The sequence below is a fragment of the Dermacentor silvarum genome, chromosome 9, assembly GCF_013339745.2.
Source record: "Dermacentor silvarum isolate Dsil-2018 chromosome 9, BIME_Dsil_1.4, whole genome shotgun sequence".
NCBI lineage: Eukaryota > Metazoa > Arthropoda > Arachnida > Ixodida > Ixodidae > Dermacentor > Dermacentor silvarum.
The window spans coordinates 131,145,487-131,165,108 of NC_051162.1; the positions used below are offsets into that span (position 1 = coordinate 131,145,487).

The 19,622-nt window shown below is 47.7% G+C and overlaps 1 protein-coding gene across 6 annotated transcripts in view; it reads right to left on the reverse strand.

Moving 5' to 3' along the window:
• LOC119464318 (atlastin-1-like) overlaps positions 1-13,961 on the reverse strand; it is a 56,974-nt gene extending 43,013 nt beyond the window's left edge. For 3 of the 6 annotated variants that reach the window (XM_049655640.1, XM_049655642.1, XM_049655643.1), the window contains exons 1-3: positions 13,625-13,960; positions 4,462-4,792; positions 531-776 (exon numbers count right to left, since the gene is read on the reverse strand). In XM_049655640.1, the coding sequence (XP_049511597.1) occupies positions 531-776; positions 4,462-4,779 (564 nt within the window). In that variant the 5' untranslated portion in view covers positions 4,780-4,792; positions 13,625-13,960. Of the gene's footprint in view, positions 1-530; positions 777-4,461; positions 4,793-13,012; positions 13,231-13,624 lie in introns of those variants that run through there. The other 3 variants (XM_049655644.1, XM_037725228.2, XM_049655641.1) reach the window with 2 other exon arrangements.
• Positions 13,962-19,622: the final 5,661 nt, after the last annotated feature.

The following is a 19,622-nucleotide window of genomic DNA, read 5'->3' on the forward strand; positions in this document are numbered from 1 at the left end:
TTACGTGTGCACGTGACGGTTGTCGCTGTGACGTAATCCCAGCATGACGCACCTCCGAGATTTTTCAGGGCGTCGCGGGCCAGCCGCCCGTGCCATCGTATCTTGGAGGTAATTGCAAGGAGACAAGCTTTCTAGGACATACGTCCCTTCCGGCGAGCGCTAATGGTGGCGTCTTTCTTTCGGTGTAATTATGGACCCTAGAATATAGTACAAGTATCAAAAACGGCTCTTTCTGCGAGCTTTTTGTGACGCTGCCACTCATATTTCCAACATGAAATTTTGCAAGACCCTTCTATATCTATGCGCTATCTTAAGCTCGGCTGTTTCATCATCATCATCAGCTTATATTTATGTCTACTGCAGGACGAAGGCCTCTCCCAGCAATTTCCCATCACCCCTGTCTTGAGCTACTTGATTCCAACGTGCGCCTGCAAATTGCTAGGCTTTTTACGCGGTCCAAAATGCGCAATGCGTAAAACAGGTGAGCAGTGTTCTATATGAGAAACAAAACGGGTGTCAAAAAAAGTTACCTCCGTAGTAGAAGAGGTTTGCCGCTGCTGAGCAGACTGCGTCAGCACGCCGTATTCGATGAAATCTTGTAGATGCTGTAGGTCATTCTCGTGAATGTTCTGGGACAAGTTGTAGATGAGCACGGAACTTATCATGGCACTGAGGGCAAAAATGCTGCGGTGTATTTCGTTCGAAGATATGCAGTCGAAGGTCCCTTGGGTATCCATCAGTAGCACTGCCAGCTCCTTGCCCCGGGAGGTCTTCACCTGCGCAAGGGTTTACATGCACTAACTATCGCCCGGTGACTGCATCGCCCGGTGAGTGCGATATCCTCTTATTCAAGAAGCTAACTGCGCGAAGCGCTGTGGAGGGCGAAAGGAACATGAACAGGTCATCGACAGCTCTGCGAATATTGTCAGCTTTAAAGGACAGGAAAGCAGCAACTTGAGGTACGTTATAATACACCACGGTAGCCCAATGGCATTGCGCTGCCGAGCGCCACGAGGTCGCGGGATCAAATCCCGGTCGCGGCGGCCGCATTCTGACGGGGGTGGAATGCAAAAACGCCCATGTGTACCGTGCATCGAGCGCCTTTAAAGAACCCCAGGTGGTCAAAGTTAACTTGGAGTGCCCGGCCCCCACTGCGGCGTGCCTCATAATCAGGTCGTGTTTGTGGCACGTAAAACCCAGATATTTAATTTAGAGCGCGTGGTCGTGAAGATGTGACAGTACTACCGTCAGATTAGGCGTAAATAAGATATTAAAGGACTGCGGCTGCCATGCCAAAAGGAACGCATGCACCACTGGTGTTTATTTTGCGAGCAACGTTATCACACCTAGCCTTGTTTCCACACTGCCCGCCGTGGTTGCTTAGTGGCTATGGTGTTGGGCTGCCAAGCACGAGGTCGCGGGATCGAATCCCGGCCACGGAGGCCGCATTTTCGATGCGAAAACACCGGTGTACTTAGATTGAGGTGCACGTTAAAGAACCCCAGGTGGTCCAAATTTTCCGGAGTCCCCCACTACGGCGTGCCGCATAATCAGATCGTGGTTTTGACACGTAAAACCCCATAACTTTTTTTTTTGTTTCCACACTGTGCGAGCAAATCTTGCTCGTAGTCATAACGTGACGTTTACTGAGAGGCAGAAGTCAACAATTTATCTATTTGTCTATCTATCTCTCTATCCATATGTCTATATATCTACTTATATCTGCAGTAGCAGGGAAACTTGGTCTAATTAATGAGTGTTCAAAACCGCTAAATGTGATGAACACTAAGAAAGGTATACACTCACAAGCACTGAGATAGACTTTTTATCCCTGTAAACGCTGGCGATGCACTCGGCTGACAGGCGGTTTTTCTTCGTTCGTTACACGACAGACACAGACAGACAGACCCGACCGCGACTTTACAATTGCTAGTAGGTACAGCGGGGGCGTGGCACTGTGGGTCACGTTACTTCCGCTTAACACGTGTTGTCATGGCAATCGTGGAGCTCCTAGGTGCCTAGGGACATAATCGCTTAGGGACTTTTGAGGCACTGGTCTCCGCTGAGCGTGGCTCTCTTATCTCCGGGACCGGGCGCAGTGACCTTGCCGAGCGCAGCTCCTATTGACCCTTTTCGCAGAGCAGTTTGTTCTAGAGAAACGAGATGGCGCTCACGGCGGCGCGCCATACCTCTCCTCAGCGACCACGCACGAATACGAAACCATTACCGCTTCTACCTTGCTTCTGTGCGATCAGCTGTCGGAAATCCAACTGAGTTTTCGCTAACACACTGTGCTCCAATCATGCTAGATTGAACAATGTGTATTGAAGACGTGTGCAGTAGTTGGCGCTACAATGAGTCTGTGCGGCCAAGTTCGCGGACTGCTGCTGCAACTGTCCGAACGTGTTACCGGCACTTCGTGATGTACGGCTTTCCTCGAGGATACAGAAATTTGCTCATCCGCCAGCCTTGTATCGCTAACCTTCAAAGAAAGGGCTTCATCCCCAGAACGTCGGCAAGAGTGAGTACCACTCGTTAAACAATGACAAAGGGAGCAGCGCGCTTCCTATAATAGTAAGCTTCGCGCGCGTTATCTATACACATCTGTCCCAAATGGCAGGAAAACTTACGCCCACTCTATGGCCGACGTAACAAGAATAAGTGAATGGGCGCACACTTGAATATATGGGCACTGTATACCCACAGTAAATGACGGAGTACACCTATGGAGCACGAATGGTCGAAGCTGAATGTTTCGTGACGGTCCACAAGAGTGAGCGAGTTACTAGCTGTAATATATATTTGCTACAAGGTATTACAATGTACAAAACAGCTACGTTTCAAGCCTTGTGCGCAGCAAGAACAAATCTATCGGAACTGAGCACACCCGCGAGCGATTTAGGCAGAAAATAATCAGATAGTGGCCGCACCGAGGAACTTCACTGAGTCAGAAACTGACAAGCCACTGCTTCAAAATATTTGCCGAATAAAGAACAAAGAGCAAAACACACTAATCCTGACTGAATTCATAATCGGAAAGCTTGGATAGCTTGGAATACACATTTAACCCCGCTTCTAGAACAAGCACCATATACGCTGCTTGCGCCGTTTGGACATAGCTTAATCAGCTCTGAAATCGCTTTTACATGTTCTCTGAAGCTGTGATCAAAGCTTCGTGTCGTCCACCTAGTCACCGTCTACGATATCTCCAAAAACAGAGGTTTTGTAAGCCGCGCCGGCGTCATTCACTTCCATTGTAAACAAGGAGGCAATGGAGGCAGTTGAGGCAAGCAATGGACGCGTCACCACGTGATCAAACATGACAGCGCCCACGGGATCGCCGCGAAAAGGGTCAATAGGTGCCTAAGGAGCGAATCGTTTAGGGCGCGTTGAATGTCTGGCGGTGTCTGGGCCACGCCGGCTGCGCTTTATTATTGTAGCGTTTGTTCTAGTGGCGGGAATCATTGCAGTAGTGGTGGTGTGGCATGACGGCTTTTGATCTCGGTGAACTGTGGTGGTGTAAACAAGCGGATACTGCTCGCGTTTGGGCCCCGATGGAAGCTGCGGTGCCGGGCGCCTACGCGAAGCGGCGGTCGTTGGGGTGTTGCGGAGCGCTGCGTAGCAACACCCCAAATAAATAAACACTGCTCCAGTCAGGTAGACTGCTCCCTCCCTGATAGTGAGACTATATTTGGATCATCAAAACAGTGATGCGTTTATTTGGTATTCCTAAACGATGGTATTCCTAAATAAACGCATTACTGTTGTGCTCGCACCTGCGAGAGAGAAACGATGGTATTCCTAAATAAACGCATCACTGTTTCGATGATCCAAATATAATCTCACTATCAGGGAGGGAGCAGTCTACCTGACTGGAGCAGTATTTATTTATTTAGGGTGTTGCTACCCTGCGCTCCGCAACACCCCAACGACCGCCGCTTCGCGTCAGCGCCCGGCACCGCGGCTTCCGCCACAGCACCGGGGCGCAAACGCGAGCAGTATCCGCTTGTTTACACCACCACAGTTCACCGAGATCAAAAGCCGTCATGCCACACCACCACTACTGCAAGCATTTCCGCCACTAAAACAAACGTTACAATATTAAAGCGCGGCCGGCGTGGGCCAGACACCGCCAGACATTCAACGCGCCCTAAACGATCCTTACGCACGTACGAGCTACGCTCGGCAAGGTCGCTGCACCCGGTCCAGGAGATAAGAGAGCCACGCTCAGTAACTAGCAGCCGCCGCGGGGCCGCGCAGACCAGTGACTCAAAAGTCCCTAAGCGATTATGTCCCTAGGCGCCTAGGAGCTCCACGATTGCCATGACAGCACGTGTTAAGCGGAAGTCACGTGACCCGCAGTGCCACGCCCCCGCTGCACCTACTAGCCATTGTAAAGTCGCGACCCGACCCGAGCCGTCCCGACCGACCTCATACATGCGTTCTTGCCGAAATTCTCACCAAGAAAGCCTCGTTCCACATCAGGATGCCCTTAGTGTGGCGCGTGCTTCCTCCGCGCCAGTCGAAGCCTTTCAGCGGAGCGTTCGGGTCACCGATCCAGTTGGCCCGGCCCAGGTTGCGCAGGTACCGGAGCAGGAAACAGAGCAGGAAGGACTTCCCCTTGCGGAAGACTCCGGCTATCGCGATCACGACCACGGGCTTGTCCTTGACGTGTTCGGCCAGCAGCAAGCGTGCCAGTGCATGCTCGTCCAGCTCCAGGCTGCGCCCGTCCACGTCCAGGATGTTCAGCGGCTTACCGCCGCCATCTTGGTCAGACATGACGGCCCTGCGCCTGCAGCGGGCAATATATAGGAAGCTTCGAATGGCTGCCTTCGGCCTAACATGGGAGAATACGCCGTCACGTTGGCAAGCGCCCAAGCCCCATCGAATATGGCACGTGCGTGCCCACGCGTGATTGTTTGATTGATTATTAATCTTTAGCTGTGTCGTTATACCTGCTGATTAAGCTGCTAACATTTACAGTCGACCCTCGATATGACGAAGTTGTACTTGCAGTGAAAAACTTCGTTAAATTGCAAATTTCATTAATTCAAGGTTTTGAATTTTTTTCAGCATTGTGAACAACTCTACGAATTCCCAGAGCACTGCCGGTGGATCGTACCTTGTTAGTAAGCACTTATAAAGAAATCGCAAGAGGGTCAGTCCATAACAGCGTAAAAAGCATATACATGCAAGTGCTGTTTACAGCGCTTGCATGTATAGGCTTTCTATAATAGCGCGGTTATGAGCGCCATCACGTGCGGTCCAGATCGCGCAGAGAGCAATGCATCGACGTGGCGTTGCGCTGCTGAGCACGAGGTCGCAGGATCAAATCCCAGCCGCGGCGGCCGCATTTCGATGGATGCGAAATGCAAAAACGCCCGTGTACTTAGATTTAGGTGCACGTTAAAGAACCCCAGGTGGTCCAAATTTCCGGAGTCCCCCACTACGGCGTGCCTCATAATCAAATTGTGGTTTTGGCACGTAAAACCCCATAATTGATTTTTTTTAATATTTCTGAAACACGCACGCACGCACGCACGCACGCACGCACGCACGCACGCACGCACGCACGCACGCACGCACGCACGCACGCACGCACGCACGCACGCACGCACGCACGCACGCACGCACACACGCACGCACGCACGCACGCACGCACGCACGCACGCACGCACACACACACACACACACACACACACACACACACACACACACACACACACACACACACACACACACACACACACACACACACACACACACACACACACACACACACACACACACACACACACACACACACACACACACACACACACACACACACACACACACACACACACACACACACACACACACACACACACACACACACACACACACACACACACGAAGAATTACCAGCATCAAAGTTTCTGCACCATGCACTGCTGAACTGTTTCTAGCTGTACGCCTCCGTTGTACGCATCCGCCCTGTCAGCAAGAAACAAGCGGCAAAATCCGTCATCACTAAGTCTTATTAAGCAAATCTTCATAGGCTTGCAAGTATCGGCGGTGGTGGTGATGTCACGCTAAAAGGTTGACCGATCCGGGTGATAGTGCAGAAAGGGTCCACGCTCAACGGCACATACCCCTGTGGGCTCGGGACTCGGGTTCCTGTAACGCGCAATTTAACTACCCGTGTCAAATGTGGAACCCAAGGAGACACAATCAGCAACCCTTCCCCTGTAGAGAAAATTGGGGCAAGCGAAGCTTGTCGACCGACTCTAGCGTGAGGCCTTCCGAAGCCCAGGCGAAACGTCAGCGAAGAGCCACCGACCCTGAGTTTAGGGCAAACGAAGCAGAGCGCCTGCAGCAGTGTCGGTTTTTTTTTTTTTTTTTTTTTTTTTTTTACCAGGAGCTTTAGCCGCGATTGGCTGCAAATAAAAAAAAAGGAATAGCTACGAAAAGCAAACTGATCTAAAACAACGTGTTCTTCTTCTTTCTGGGGTTTTACGTGCCAAAACCAGTTCTGATTATGAGGCACGCCGTAGTGGAGGGCTTCGGGTTAATTTTGACCACCTGGGGTTCTTTAACGTGCACTACGACGCAAGCACACGTGTTAGCAGCCGTATGAGTGCACATGGTTCAGTAAGGCATGTTGTTGGGCTAGATTTGCACAGATTCTGCAAAATGTTAAACTGCGCGGAAGTAGACAGGACGGGAACAGAAACACAGACGCACTGTGTCGGCGCAGACTTCCAACTGACTTTATTTCCTGAAGGCAGGGAATTTATGATGGTCTTCAAAATAGTAAAACAAGCAACAATCGCACCGAAATCGTGCACGTGGCAGCCACGAAAATGTGGCGAGACCTCGTGTGTATTACGAGCGCCGGAGAGACCTAATGTACCCATCTAAGAATTCCATTTCATTCGATGATAGTGATATAGAAGGTCAGCTAACGCCGTTGTCACTTTTTTTTTTTGCGATTTGGAATGCCGCGATAGCTTCTCGTGCCGTTTTTGATTTTGCCTTTGAAAGGAATGTGGTCTTTTCCAGATAAGGCGCACAGCTTTTGCTGTTGCAGTTCTTGCAGTGCAGGGGAAGATTACTGCCAGTGCCGGCGCGCATGGATCGCTTGGGTTCCTATAGGCACGCTCATTGAAACAGCGGCAGGTTTGACCTATGGAAGACAGGCCGCACGACAGAGGTATCTCGGAGATAACATCAGAGATGCATTTGGTGAACTTGCTGTGATGGTTCGTCTTGCATGAGATATACTCTTTTTTTTTTTTTTTTTTGCTTTAGCCAGTAGTGGGCACACTTTCTTCAGTTTGCAAGGCCCCGAAAAGACGACGCGAATTCCATGCCTTTTCTGCAACCTTCTTAATGTTGTGGGAAAGACAATGGAAATATGGCATGACAGAAGGCGGTTTTCGATCAAAGCGTTGCCCCTTCTTTCTGGAGATTTTAGTTTTCGAAGCAGGCTTGCGGAAGTGCTGCGAATTAAGTGATTTGGGTATCCAGCAGACAGCAGACGCTTAACCTGACAATTTAAACTAGTTAATACTGTGTGTGCACAAGATTTCTGTAGGGCCGAGAGACAACTAGACATGGTGATGCCTCGTTTCACAAGTTTAGAATCTAAACTTGTGAAACGAGGCATCACCATGTCTAGTTGCCTCTCGGCCCAGGTGGTCCAAATTTCCGGAGTCCCTCACTACGGCGTGCCTCATAATCAGAACTGGTTTTGGCACGTAAAACCCCATAATAATAAATAATAAAGTTTAGAATCTGCGCTCTTATAAGGTAAATACTTTTGTTAGGCCTTGGATTGTATGACCAACAAACTTGGGTATCGGTGAACTGCAATTTAAGGTCTAGAAACTGGATGTGGTTGTCCTTAGTCGATTCATGGGTGAAAGTCAAACCTTGTCCTTCAGAGGAAAAGGTGTTAAGAATATTAGTGACAACACTGTCAAGGTCATTAATTAAAGAGTTATGTAAAATCACAAGAAAATCGTCGACATAGTGGAACACATGTAACACTCGGAGTTTAGAAAGTTCTTTTTCAAGGCGTCTATCAAAAAAGGCCATAAAAATGTCACACAGCTCAGGAGCAACCGAGGAACCAATGCAAATATCAGATCTTTGTACACAAAAGTGCCCGTCGTGAAGGGTGGCTGTGGAACTTAGGTAAAGCTGTGACAACTCTAAAAAAAAGATTCGTCGGCCCTTCCACTCCGTGAAGATGGTTAACCAGCGAAGCTGAAACGTGCGGCCTCGGTGTTTATCCCGGGGTTAATCCCGAGGGTTCACCAAAGTATTTCTCAATGATGAGGCTACGCACACGCATAGGCGTGTCTACGGGGGGGGCACTTGCCCACCCACTGTCAAAAGTGAGGGGGCAAAGTATGTCATCCCCCCCCCCCCCCCAAACACGGACACACACTTAGGAGGGCGGGCACTTTCTGCTGCACGTTGGAATGTCCAACAAAACTACAGCTGAAGCTCAATTTTCTTTCTTAATCGAGTGGCCACGTAAGTAATGCTTTTCTTTACTACGTATGTCGTGCTTGGGCAGCGAAAATTGTCTTTTTTTTTGTTGTACATTCTCGGGAAAGCGCTGTAGCGGAAGACGCGCGGGATTTGTCATACACGCTCGCGTTGCGGAGATGGTTTGGCGCTGGGCAGGTCCGCCCTAACAAATGTCCGCTTGCGCTACTTGCATCATGCACAGTTTTTGGGGACCACTATATCCACATTTGAAAGCTCAATCAGCTTGCTATAATATCTACCTGCGGTTGTGGGGGGGGGGGGGGGGGGGGGGGCGGTCCGGTTAAAATATTAGAATCGGCCGCGCCCAACAACTGGTGTGCTTACAGCACGAAATCGTTTGATTAATAAATGCTGGAACTATTTAATATCTGTCCAAAGATAGCCTACATAGCTTTGTAGTCTGAGTACCGTATCACCATCAAAATTTTAATGAAACCTCTTACACGTATAACTGTCGAATTTCATTGTGTAATCACGACTTATCATAGATATTTTCGTGAAAATGACCTTGGTCGAGCGTGCAGAGCCATTTCAATACCAGTGACTTGAATTATTTATTAAGGCATGTGTCATTTCCGACTTTGTCGATTTCATTTTCAGGCGGTTTCTAAATAAGGCTACGCTGTTAATTTTTCTCCGGCAAGAGCAAGAACAGCAGGTATTTCATATTTTGAAAAAAATGAGGGTCACTTTTTGTTGGCGTGTACCGAAAGTTTGCACTGAGTAAGTTGCTTATGTGCTCTGGAAAAAATTACTGAGTCGTCGCTTTTTCCCAATTTTTAAGCATTGTACGCAGCATTTAGTTGTTTTCTCCCGCTACCCTCGGCAAACTATGCGGGGCATGGTGTTTTATTCATTCTAACTACGAAGCAATGTTCTGAGTGACGCGTGATAAATGTCTAATGTGTGTAGGTTCATTGCAGCCTTCGTAGAAAGTTGCTCATTGAAGCGTTCCAGGGTGCCATGCTGCCGCTAATCGAAATGTTTCCCAGACTTCTAACACAACAGCACGAGATACGGTCGAAATTCAGTGAAAATAGACAGAAGATTGCGCTGAGAAACTTTCACTTCTCTGCTTTAAATGCAAGTGTTACTACTCTGTCGATTTCCCACGTGTTTCGGCGCATCATACGAGATTCGTTGTTTGTTTCTCGGTGTTCTCGGTGAGCTAAACAAGGCATCTTGCTTATAACTGGGGAAAGTTAGGGGCATGGTATGGGTATTGTGTAGGAAATGTTCCAAATGGGTCGGTTAAATGCGAATTTTTCAATACAAAACGCATACAAGTGGTCCATAGCGTTATTTGTCTGTTTTGCGAGCGGTGTAAAACTTAGACGGCTGCGCTGGCATAATTACAAATGCAACTGAGGTCAAATTTTGCGAACATAGGTGGAAGAATACGTAAAGTTTGTACGATGGTAAATGCGTGTTTTTCAAATACAGCTTTGGAACGAATTGTAAGCTATGTTTCAAGGAGGAGGAGAAAGAAGAAAGGAAAGGCAGGGAGGTTAAAATGTCCCAAGACAACTATGCGTTTGATATATTTTGTACTTTGAAGGAATTAGTAGCATTGAAGTGCAATGTGTCGCGTAGTTTTAAGGTTTATGGCTTATTTAGAAGCGTTACGAATAATTATTGAGCCCTCACCTTCCTTCTTTTTACTTTTTCATGCGTGATACATTAGGTCTGCCTGTTGTCCTCAATGAACTGAAGGAGGCGGCTTCATTATGTTTAGTGTCTGTAAGGACAGGTTAATAGGCGGTGTGTAGGTGAAGTTCAAAGTAGATGGGCAATTGGGGATTTCGTGATAAATACGTATGCAGGCACTCTAGAGTGTTACGAGCGTCTCTAAAAAGCGGGGCAGAATTGAGCCCGATGCCCTGGTAGAACTATAAAAGCCACCAAGACCAAATTTAGTGAAAATTTGTGGTACGCTATGGAAACTCTCTGTGCAAAGTTAAATGCGGTTGGATTGCAAACATAGCTTTTGTAAAAATAGTTTTATTCAAGTGTTAGAGCGTGTAATATATGGCAACTATCAGCTGTGCCTCCCAGTGTCCCGACATACCTGTAGGCTACAACAGGTTTATACTGTGTGGAAAGGGGAAGGGGGGCATGGTAACTGCAATGTGCGACAAAATTTTGGCGTTCCTGGTAAAATTAGAAGCGTTGCAAACAATTACTGAACCGTCGTTTTTCTGTCTCTGTCTTCAGATGTCATACCACGTTCCGACTTGGTTTCAGCGATGTCCTCGGTGAACTAAACAAGCTATGTTGTTTCTATTTGGCGAAAATAAAGGACGCGTTATGGGCAATATGCAGGTAAAATTCAAGGACAGGGGACTATAATTATGACATTTGCAGTAAATTACGCATGCAAGCGATCCGGAACTTTATGAAAGTGTTTTACGAACAAAGAATATTAATCTCGTTGGCCTGGGAAAACTGTGAACTCAACCGATATCAAATCTAGCGGAAATTGAATGGGGAGAGGGGGCTCAGGGAGAGAGGGAGGGAGGACACCTTGGTAAATGCTATTGCGAAGTAACATGCATGTTGGTGAATTACTGGCTTTTTAAAATTTCCAACAGGCAGTGCTCCAAAGCATTACATGCGAGCAAGGTTTTAAACGGACCAGACGTATACGGGCAACATTTTAATGTATGCGATATAGTTACAAGAAACTGAAAGCTTTATTGCAACTATTCAAATGACAGAGCTTCGCTGGAAGTCGGGTTGTAATTCTCCAAGGGCGCCCACATTTGTTGTATTTTTTCTTGTGAATATTGCAAGTAATCTTTGTTGATTGCACTATTTTGAGTATAACCTCGACAATAATATTACCTAAAGTAGTGATACATTTGTGCCGTAGAGTTAAACACCAAGTAAAATTCTTTGTTTAGTTATTAAAATTGTTTGTAGCAAATGTGCATTTCTTTATGTGCGCTGTACTGCTGTTACTGGACGTGATCCGGGACCTCTGTGGGGCACTCAGTGCCTTTTGCCCCTGCGTCATCTTGATATTTTATATAGTTTGAAGTACTAAATGAGAATTCAAATAATTTTTGGGTTCCCATTGTTCAGCACGTGTGATTGATAAACAATCATATGTCTGTTATATATAAAAATAACTGACAGACGCATGGCCAGGCTCTCTCACGTATCATTATCCAAGGTCTAACAAAAGTATTTACCTTATAAGAGCGCACATGCTAAACTTGTGAAACGAGGCATCACCATGTCTAGTTGTCTCTCGGCCCTACAGAAATCTTGTGCACACACAGTATTAACTAGTTTAAATTGTCAGGTTAAGCGTCTGCTGTCTGCTGGATACCCAAATCACTTAATTCGCAGCACTTCCGCAAGCCTGCTTCGAAAGCTAAAATCTCCAGAAAGAAGGGGCAACGCTTTGATCGAAAACCGCCTTCTGTCATGCCATATTTCCATTGTCTTTCCCACAACATTAAGAAGGTTGCAGAAAAGGCATGGAATTCGCGTCGTCTTTTCGGGGCCTTGCAAACTGAAGAAAGTGTGCCCACTACTGGCTAAAGCAAAAAAAAAAAAAAAGAGTATATCTCATGCAAGACGAACCATCACAGCAAGTTCACCAAATGCATCTCTGATGTTATCTACGAGATACCTCTGTCGTGCGGCCTGTCTTCCATAGGTCAAACCTGCCGCTGTTTCAATGAGCGTGCCTATAGGAACCCAAGCGATCCATGCGCGCCGGCACTGGCAGTAATCTTCCCCTGCACTGCAAGAGCTGCGACAGCAAAAGCTGTGAGCCTTATCTGGAAAAGACCACATTCCTTTCAAAGGCAAAATCAAAAACGGCACGAGAAGCTATCGCGGCATTCCAAATCGCAAAAAAAAAAAGTGACAACGGCGTTAGCTGACCTTCTATATCACTATCATCGAATGAAATGGAATTCTTAGATGGGTACATTAGGTCTCTCCGGCGCTCGTAACACACACGAGGGCTCGCCACGTTTTCGTGGCTGCCACGTGCACGATTTCGGTGCGATTGTTGCTTGTTTTACTATTTTGAAGACCATCATAAATTCCCTGCCTTCACGAAATAAAGTCAGTTGGAAGTCTGCGCCGACGTAGTGCGTCTGTGTTTCTGTTCCCGTCCTGTCTACTTCCGCGCAGTTTAAACATTTTGCAGAAGAAAAAAATTTTCTAAGGGTAAATTCTTCTCTTTTATTCGGAACGGAGCTTATGCAAAGAACATTCTCACAAACATCGGTCAATAAACACCGAACTAGTTTGCAGTGCGAAATCAGCCACTGCGAGAAGTATCTTCAGTAATTGCTTAAAAACACTAATCTGCAACCATGTAATCGTTGTATATCTGCCTAAGGAATCACCATGTCTGCCTAAGCCACCGCCCTCCGCAGACTACAAACGAACACATATGTCCATGGAATTATCATGCACCGGATGCACCCCCACCAAATTCTCATACCTATGCCGATATTGTGATGTACCAGACACCCTTCAACACATGGTGTTGCTGTGCCCACACCGCGAGGAAAACGATCAAGATGAAGCTTCAGAACCGCTACAAGCCATCGAAGAAACGTGGGAGGCAATGTTAACGGCACAGAGCCTACAGGATCAGCGAAGTCTGGTGGACCGGGCGGGCCGCGGCATTAGCCAACGACTTTCTGGACTGAGAAAGCCGCCCATCTAGGGCGAAGAAAGAACACTTTCTCGCTGTTTCACACAATAAACGTTCATTCCTCCTTTGCTCGTCATGACTTCGTTCATTTATTTATTTATTTATTTATTTATTTATTTATTTATTTATTTATTTATTTATTTATTTATTTATTTATTTATTTATTATTTATTTATAAACGCACCGTACGTGCAGCAACCCGGCCTTCTACTACTCTACTGGTACGACTGAAAATTGATCGAAAGAACCAATAGACGCATTCACAAAGCGAATGTTGCTCGCAATTGGTTTTCGACGCACCGATCGCCATTGCGAGTGGCGCGCGACGGAACGCCGACAAATGGCGAAACGCTCTGAACTAGAGAAGAGCTTTCTGCGAGAAACGAACGGACTTACCGGGGCGCGGCGTACTCCCGAAGCCGACGTTTTTTGTCGTCACTGGTTGAATAAACGTAAGCGGTCCCCGTGCGTACGCAGTCCGTTCAAAAATGCATCGTATAATACCCGCAGCAAAACGAAACAAAGCGGAACTAGATGGCTCGCTCAGCGAGCCTCGACGAGACGATCCAGGCGTAGCGATTCCCTCAAAATCACGTGTTTGTCGAAGAAAGCATCCGTTCCCGCCCAGAAACAGGCGGTGGCAGTGTTTCAAGTACGCGAGTCAGCGCCTATGTACTCGGTCGCCGCTTCTCGAGGTCTGCGTCGATTAGGAAAATTTCGCGCTCTGCACATCTGTATCGAAAATGAGTGGATCGAGCACGCTGTCACGTGCGCTCTCTCTCTCTCTCTCTCTCTCGCCGACTTGGCCATCTCCTCGGCGCGGCACACCACATGTCGGAGGCGAAGAACGAGAAACAAACGCCAACAACTACACTGGCGCCTCTGCTCTGGCGTCCAATGGCGTCCGTCCGTCGTGACGTAAGAAACTCCTGAGAAATAAAAACAAGGCAGAAGCTCGCTCCCGCATCCGACGGCGCTGTTCGCAGCGTTGACGAGCTCGGCCCTCCCTTGTTCCTGCTGCGCCGCGGTATTGCGCCATCCCTTGCAATGCAGCTCTCATACAGGGCGACGTGCAACCAAATCGCCGACGGGTTCAATTATCAGCGCCCTTGTCTGGCCACTTTAGTTTAATATATGCACATTGTACCGAAACTAAAATGGACACCTAGCTGCTTATTTCTTTCTTTAATTATACTTATTTATTTATTCATTCATTCATTTTAGAGGTGGGCGAATATGAACTTTTTCTAATACTAATCCAATACGAATAGCAAGTATTGAATATCCAATCGAATATCGAATAGTCAAACGCCAGACCCATATATTTATTTACAGCAGAAATATGTATTTCGGTACAATTTGAGTCAACGCCTGTGCTGAAGAGTGCAAGAAAATGCAGCTATCAGGTATGAATGATCAAATTTAAACATAAAGTCATCAATCTTCATAAGAAAACAATTTAGGAGCCATTCCACTCTGTGAAGGTGGATGATCAGTTAAGAAGGAAGGAGGAATAGACGGAAAGACAGGGAGGTTAGCCATTTCTCAGACCGGCTGGCTACCCTGTGCTGGGGAAAGGGGGTAAGGGGAATAAAAGATAATAGAAAAGAGATGTTACAAAAAAAGAGAAAAAGGAAAGGAGAATATGGCACTGCTTAAAGTCTGTCTCTAAGACCAATTCTCTGTAAGAAGCACAACAACGCTTTCAAAGCCTGAGGACGTGCTGAGGACGGTCTCGGCCAGTGTCCCAGGACCCTTTCCTCCGACAAATGGATTTTGTCAAGTCTATCTAGCACTCTTGAAAGTTCTTTCCTGGGTGCACTGAAGCGGGGACACTCACATAGAAGGTGGGTGATTGTTTCCTCGCAGCTACAGTTATCGCATGTAGGGCTGTTAGCCATTCCGATCCGAAATGAGTAAGCATTCGTGAAGGCCACGCCAAGCCTCAAGCGGCATAGAAGCGTCTCCTCAGCTCTAGATATTCCTGACGGAAGATGGAGCTGTATTCGGATCCAAGTTGTGGAGACGAGCGTTGGTGAATTCCGTCGAGTTCCACTGTGCAAGTGCAAGTCCACAGGCAAGCGAACGAAGCCTTGTAGCTGCGTCTGTTCTGGATAACGGTATAGCTACACAGTGGAGACCATCATGAGCAGATCGGGCGGCCTAATCTGCACGGTCGTTTCCGTAGATACCGCAATGGCCCGGTATCCACTGATACGCTATGTTGTGTTTTTTCTCTATTGCATGGTGATGAAGAAGTCTTATGTCAGCTGCCGACCAATTGTTCGTTCGGTCCATGGCGAAATGGCGACATAATGCACTGGAGAGCGGCCTTGGAGTCGGAGAAGATTGACCAGACCTGTGAGGGTTCTTCAATTACGAACTCTACAGCAGCACGCAGGGCGGCGAGTTCTGCAGCCATCGAGGATGTAAAATGCGATGTCTTGAATTTTATGGTGACCGACTTCACGGGAACAACCACTGCTCCTGCTGAGCTTGCAGAAGGAACTGAACAATTCGTGTAAATGTGAAGGCGTCCGCTGTGTTTCTCATGCAGGAACAGCCGTGTGGCTTGTTGTAGGGCTAAATATGACGACTGTGTTTTCTTTTGGATTCCAGGAATGGTTAGGAGGGCTTCGAGGGGATGTAGGCACCACAACGGTAACGGTGGTCTTGCTGCAGGCGTGAAGTTTGAGGGAAGCACTGCACGATGCGAAGCAAGAATATCGCTGAACGCAGCGTCTGGCCTAGAAGCAGAAAGTGAGGTGAGGTGGTGTGATGGAATCCGGGCGAAATTCCTGACGGGCATTCTTAAGGCATCGATGCGAATATATGTTGTAATTGGGTGATCACGCTTGATGACGACAGTCGCTGCTGAAGGTGTACATCTCGGAAGGCCAAGGCATATTCTCAGCGCTTGAGCTTGAATCGACTGGAGGACGTGCACGTTTGTTTTTAGAGTCCTGCCCAGCACAGGTAAGCTGTAGCGCATGAACCCGAGGAAAAGTACAGTATAAAGTTGAAGCATCACTCGTACAGATGCACCCCACAATTTTCCCGCAAGAAATCTTAGCACGTGGGTGATCATGGTGAGTTTCTTTTTCGTGTATAGGTAATATGAGGGCTCCAGTACAGGTCGCGATCTATTATTACTCCCAGAAAGCGGTAGGTCTTCTCATAACTAATAGCCTGTCCATTGATTTTATTGACGTATGGGCCCATCGCCTTGCGCGTGAAGGCAACCAGCGAGCACTTCTCAGATGACAGCTCTAGTCCCCGTCCTTGAAGATAGTTTGACGTCAGTGTAGCCGCTCTCTGAAGCCTGGCACGTACGTGCAGACGCGTCACCCCTGATGCCCAGATGCAGATGTCGTCGGCGTATATTGACAGATGCACGGACCGTGGAAGTAAATCAACAAGGACGATGAGCACAATGTTAAAGAGAGTGGGGCTCAGGACTCCACCTTGAGACACACCGCGACAAGTACAATGGTGCGTTGTTGTACCATCTTCTGTCTGTACAAAGAAGGTTCTGCCCTTCAAATAACTGTAAATCCGTTGATAGACACCCCCCCATTCCGATGTTCTCCAAGGCATCCAGAATAGCTTCATGCGATACATTGTCGTATGCGCCTTTCACGTCCAAGAATTTCGCCGCAGATAATATCTTTAGGTTTTTTTGCTGCTATACAGACGAGACAAGGTCAGTCATATGTTATCTATAGAGGACCGCCCACGCCGAAAGCCGGTCATAGCATCAGGGTATATCTCTTCATGCTCCTGGTATCACTCTAGGCGAGTCAGTACCACCCTCTCCATCACCTTTCCAAACAGCTGGCAAGTGCAATGGGGCGATAGGAGTTCAGGTCCAGGGAAGATTTACTTGATTTGAGCAGAGGAACGAGGCGGCTGGACTTCCACGAAGGAGGAACCAATCCGTTGCACCACGATCGAGTCGTATACGGTTAGAAGGCATGCCAAGCTGTTTGACCAAGGTTACACAGGGCCATGTATAGGTGACACCATGAGGTCCAGGTGATGAGGAACGCTTGTATGCTGACTAAGCTGCTTGAAGCTCCTCTACAGTGAACAGATTGTCCATCTGGGTGGGAATTTCTTGACATCGGCGCGTTTCCTAGATTACTCGCAGTGAACGCGGACCCCTTACCGGCAACCCTCGCGCAGAAGTCTTCTGCTACTTCAATTTCGTGACGACCTTGGTGGAGATGAGCAAGGCACTTGAAGGGGCGATGCTTCTGTGGAAATGTTCGTAGGCCGCGGCCAATTCTCCACATTTATGATAGAGGCTTATGTGGATCAAGCGACTCGCATAAACATTTCCATTTTAGACACTGGAGTACATTGATTCGACGCTGAACCTTCTTCTGCAGACGTCTCTCCTCCCTCAAATCATAAATGGATTTGGCGCGCCTATACCGTCGTTCGGCACGACGATGGATTGCTCGGAGCCGCTCTAATTCCACTTCATATTCGCGAAACTGTGATGAAGGTGTAAAATTATAGGCAGCATATTGAGTAGCAGCTTTGATTACGCCTTCTAGGTTTTCATGACAACCTTCTTGAATTTGCTGACACCGCTTCTCTGTGAGTGGCCTATGCTTTGACCAGTCGATGCGTGAAGAAACGGTGACGTGCGACTTGTCTAGGCCCTTGATTTTTATATAGGTGGGAATATGGTCACTTCCATGGGTTTCATTGTCCGCAAACCACTGCACCTTGTCACTTAGGCTGCGTGACACAAACGTTATTTCGAGGCAGCTGCTATATTGTCAGTCCCCGTAAAAACGTGACGGAAAGGAGAAAACTCGTCTTCCCCAATGATCCATGTTCTGGTTTCCCCATAGTGGGTGATGAGCGTTGAAATCGCCGCTAATAATCCACTGCCCAGGTGTCGCTGATATCAGAGCGCTTAATCTCGCAGTGACAAAATGACTCGAAGGTGAAATATATACACTTACTAGCGTGAAAGTGAGGTTATAGCGTTTTACTGTCAGGCACACGTATTGGTTATCATCAGAGACAGAAAATGATAAATGAAAGGCAGGGAAGTTAACCAGGACTCGGCCCGGTTGGCTACCCTACACTTGGGGAAGGGAAAAGGGAAGAGAAAGACTAAGAGAAGAATAGAAAGTCCGCTGTTACCATCAGGTGGTACGGGATGCTTAAGCTCGCACCTGATATAAATGATGAAGTTACTGTGGTCGTTGCAGGTAGCAGACTTGAAATCTTCGTATCTAGATACTCGTATCGCATTCTGAAGGCGTGGTTCGCAAATGACATTTAATCGGAAACTGGGGCCGAATTCACAAAAACGTTCTTACGCAAAAATAGTTCGTAGAAGATGTCAGTCAATCGTGGTGTTGGAAGTATCATTAGGGAAGGCGGCTGGTCAATGGCAAGCCGCACGAAAAGCTTGCGAATTCGGCCCCTGATTCTTAAATAAAAATGGCGGAATATGCGAAATGCGGGATTTAAGGCCTCGGGCATTCCATTGGAAAATCGAAGCTTCTTTGACTTCTTTACGAAGGGCTGCAGAGGTAAGAAAGTGCAGTTTGTAGTTGGCGAAAATTTCTCTCTGCTTGCGAATTCGGCGTTGGTGTTGTAATGTGTGCAAATTTCATGGAATGTGATGAGTGCTGGTCTGTTTTGGGATTCTTCTGGGGTAAGGCCCATTTCCGTCCACTCGTCCGTGAATCCTCGAAGCGGCATGGCCATTTCGGCCTGGTAGTCCTTGATGTGCTGGATGATGAGAGCGAAGTTTTTTGGCGGGTGAGCGACTGTAGAGAGTGTGCGGGATTAGCCGCTAAGGGATAGCCTCGGTCACTGATGATGACATCGCAATCCATGCGAGTGGGCGGCCTCTTCTGCGTCGCCCGCTGAGGTGGTCCTGAATGCTGAACGAACAGTCGAAGCTTCTTTGACTTCTTTACGGAAGGGCCGGCGTGCAAATTCGAGGTTTCTGGGTAGGGGTTGGAGTGGTATTGGCCATGGGAGGAAGTGCTTCTCGTTGAGTGGTGGGGCTGGAAGTTGTCTCAGGGAATCGGCCCCTGATTCTTAAATAAAAATGGCGGAATATGCGAAATGCGGGATTTAAGGCCTCGGGCATTCCATTGGAAAATCGAAGCTTCTTTGACTTCTTTACGGAAGGGCTGCAGAGGAGGAGCCATGGTGCTTCTCCTTGGCTTGACAGCTCCGGGTTTCGAGCATCCAATATTTGAAGTGCATTATGAGTAGCCGGAGCGCGAATGCTATATAGTCAGGAGCACTCGAAGGGTATTCATGAGGGTTTTTACCATGGCTATGACTTCCTTATCTTGATTGCTGCCACAGACTCGTTCCGAAGTAACCTAGCGATGCTGCGGCTCTGCTTGTG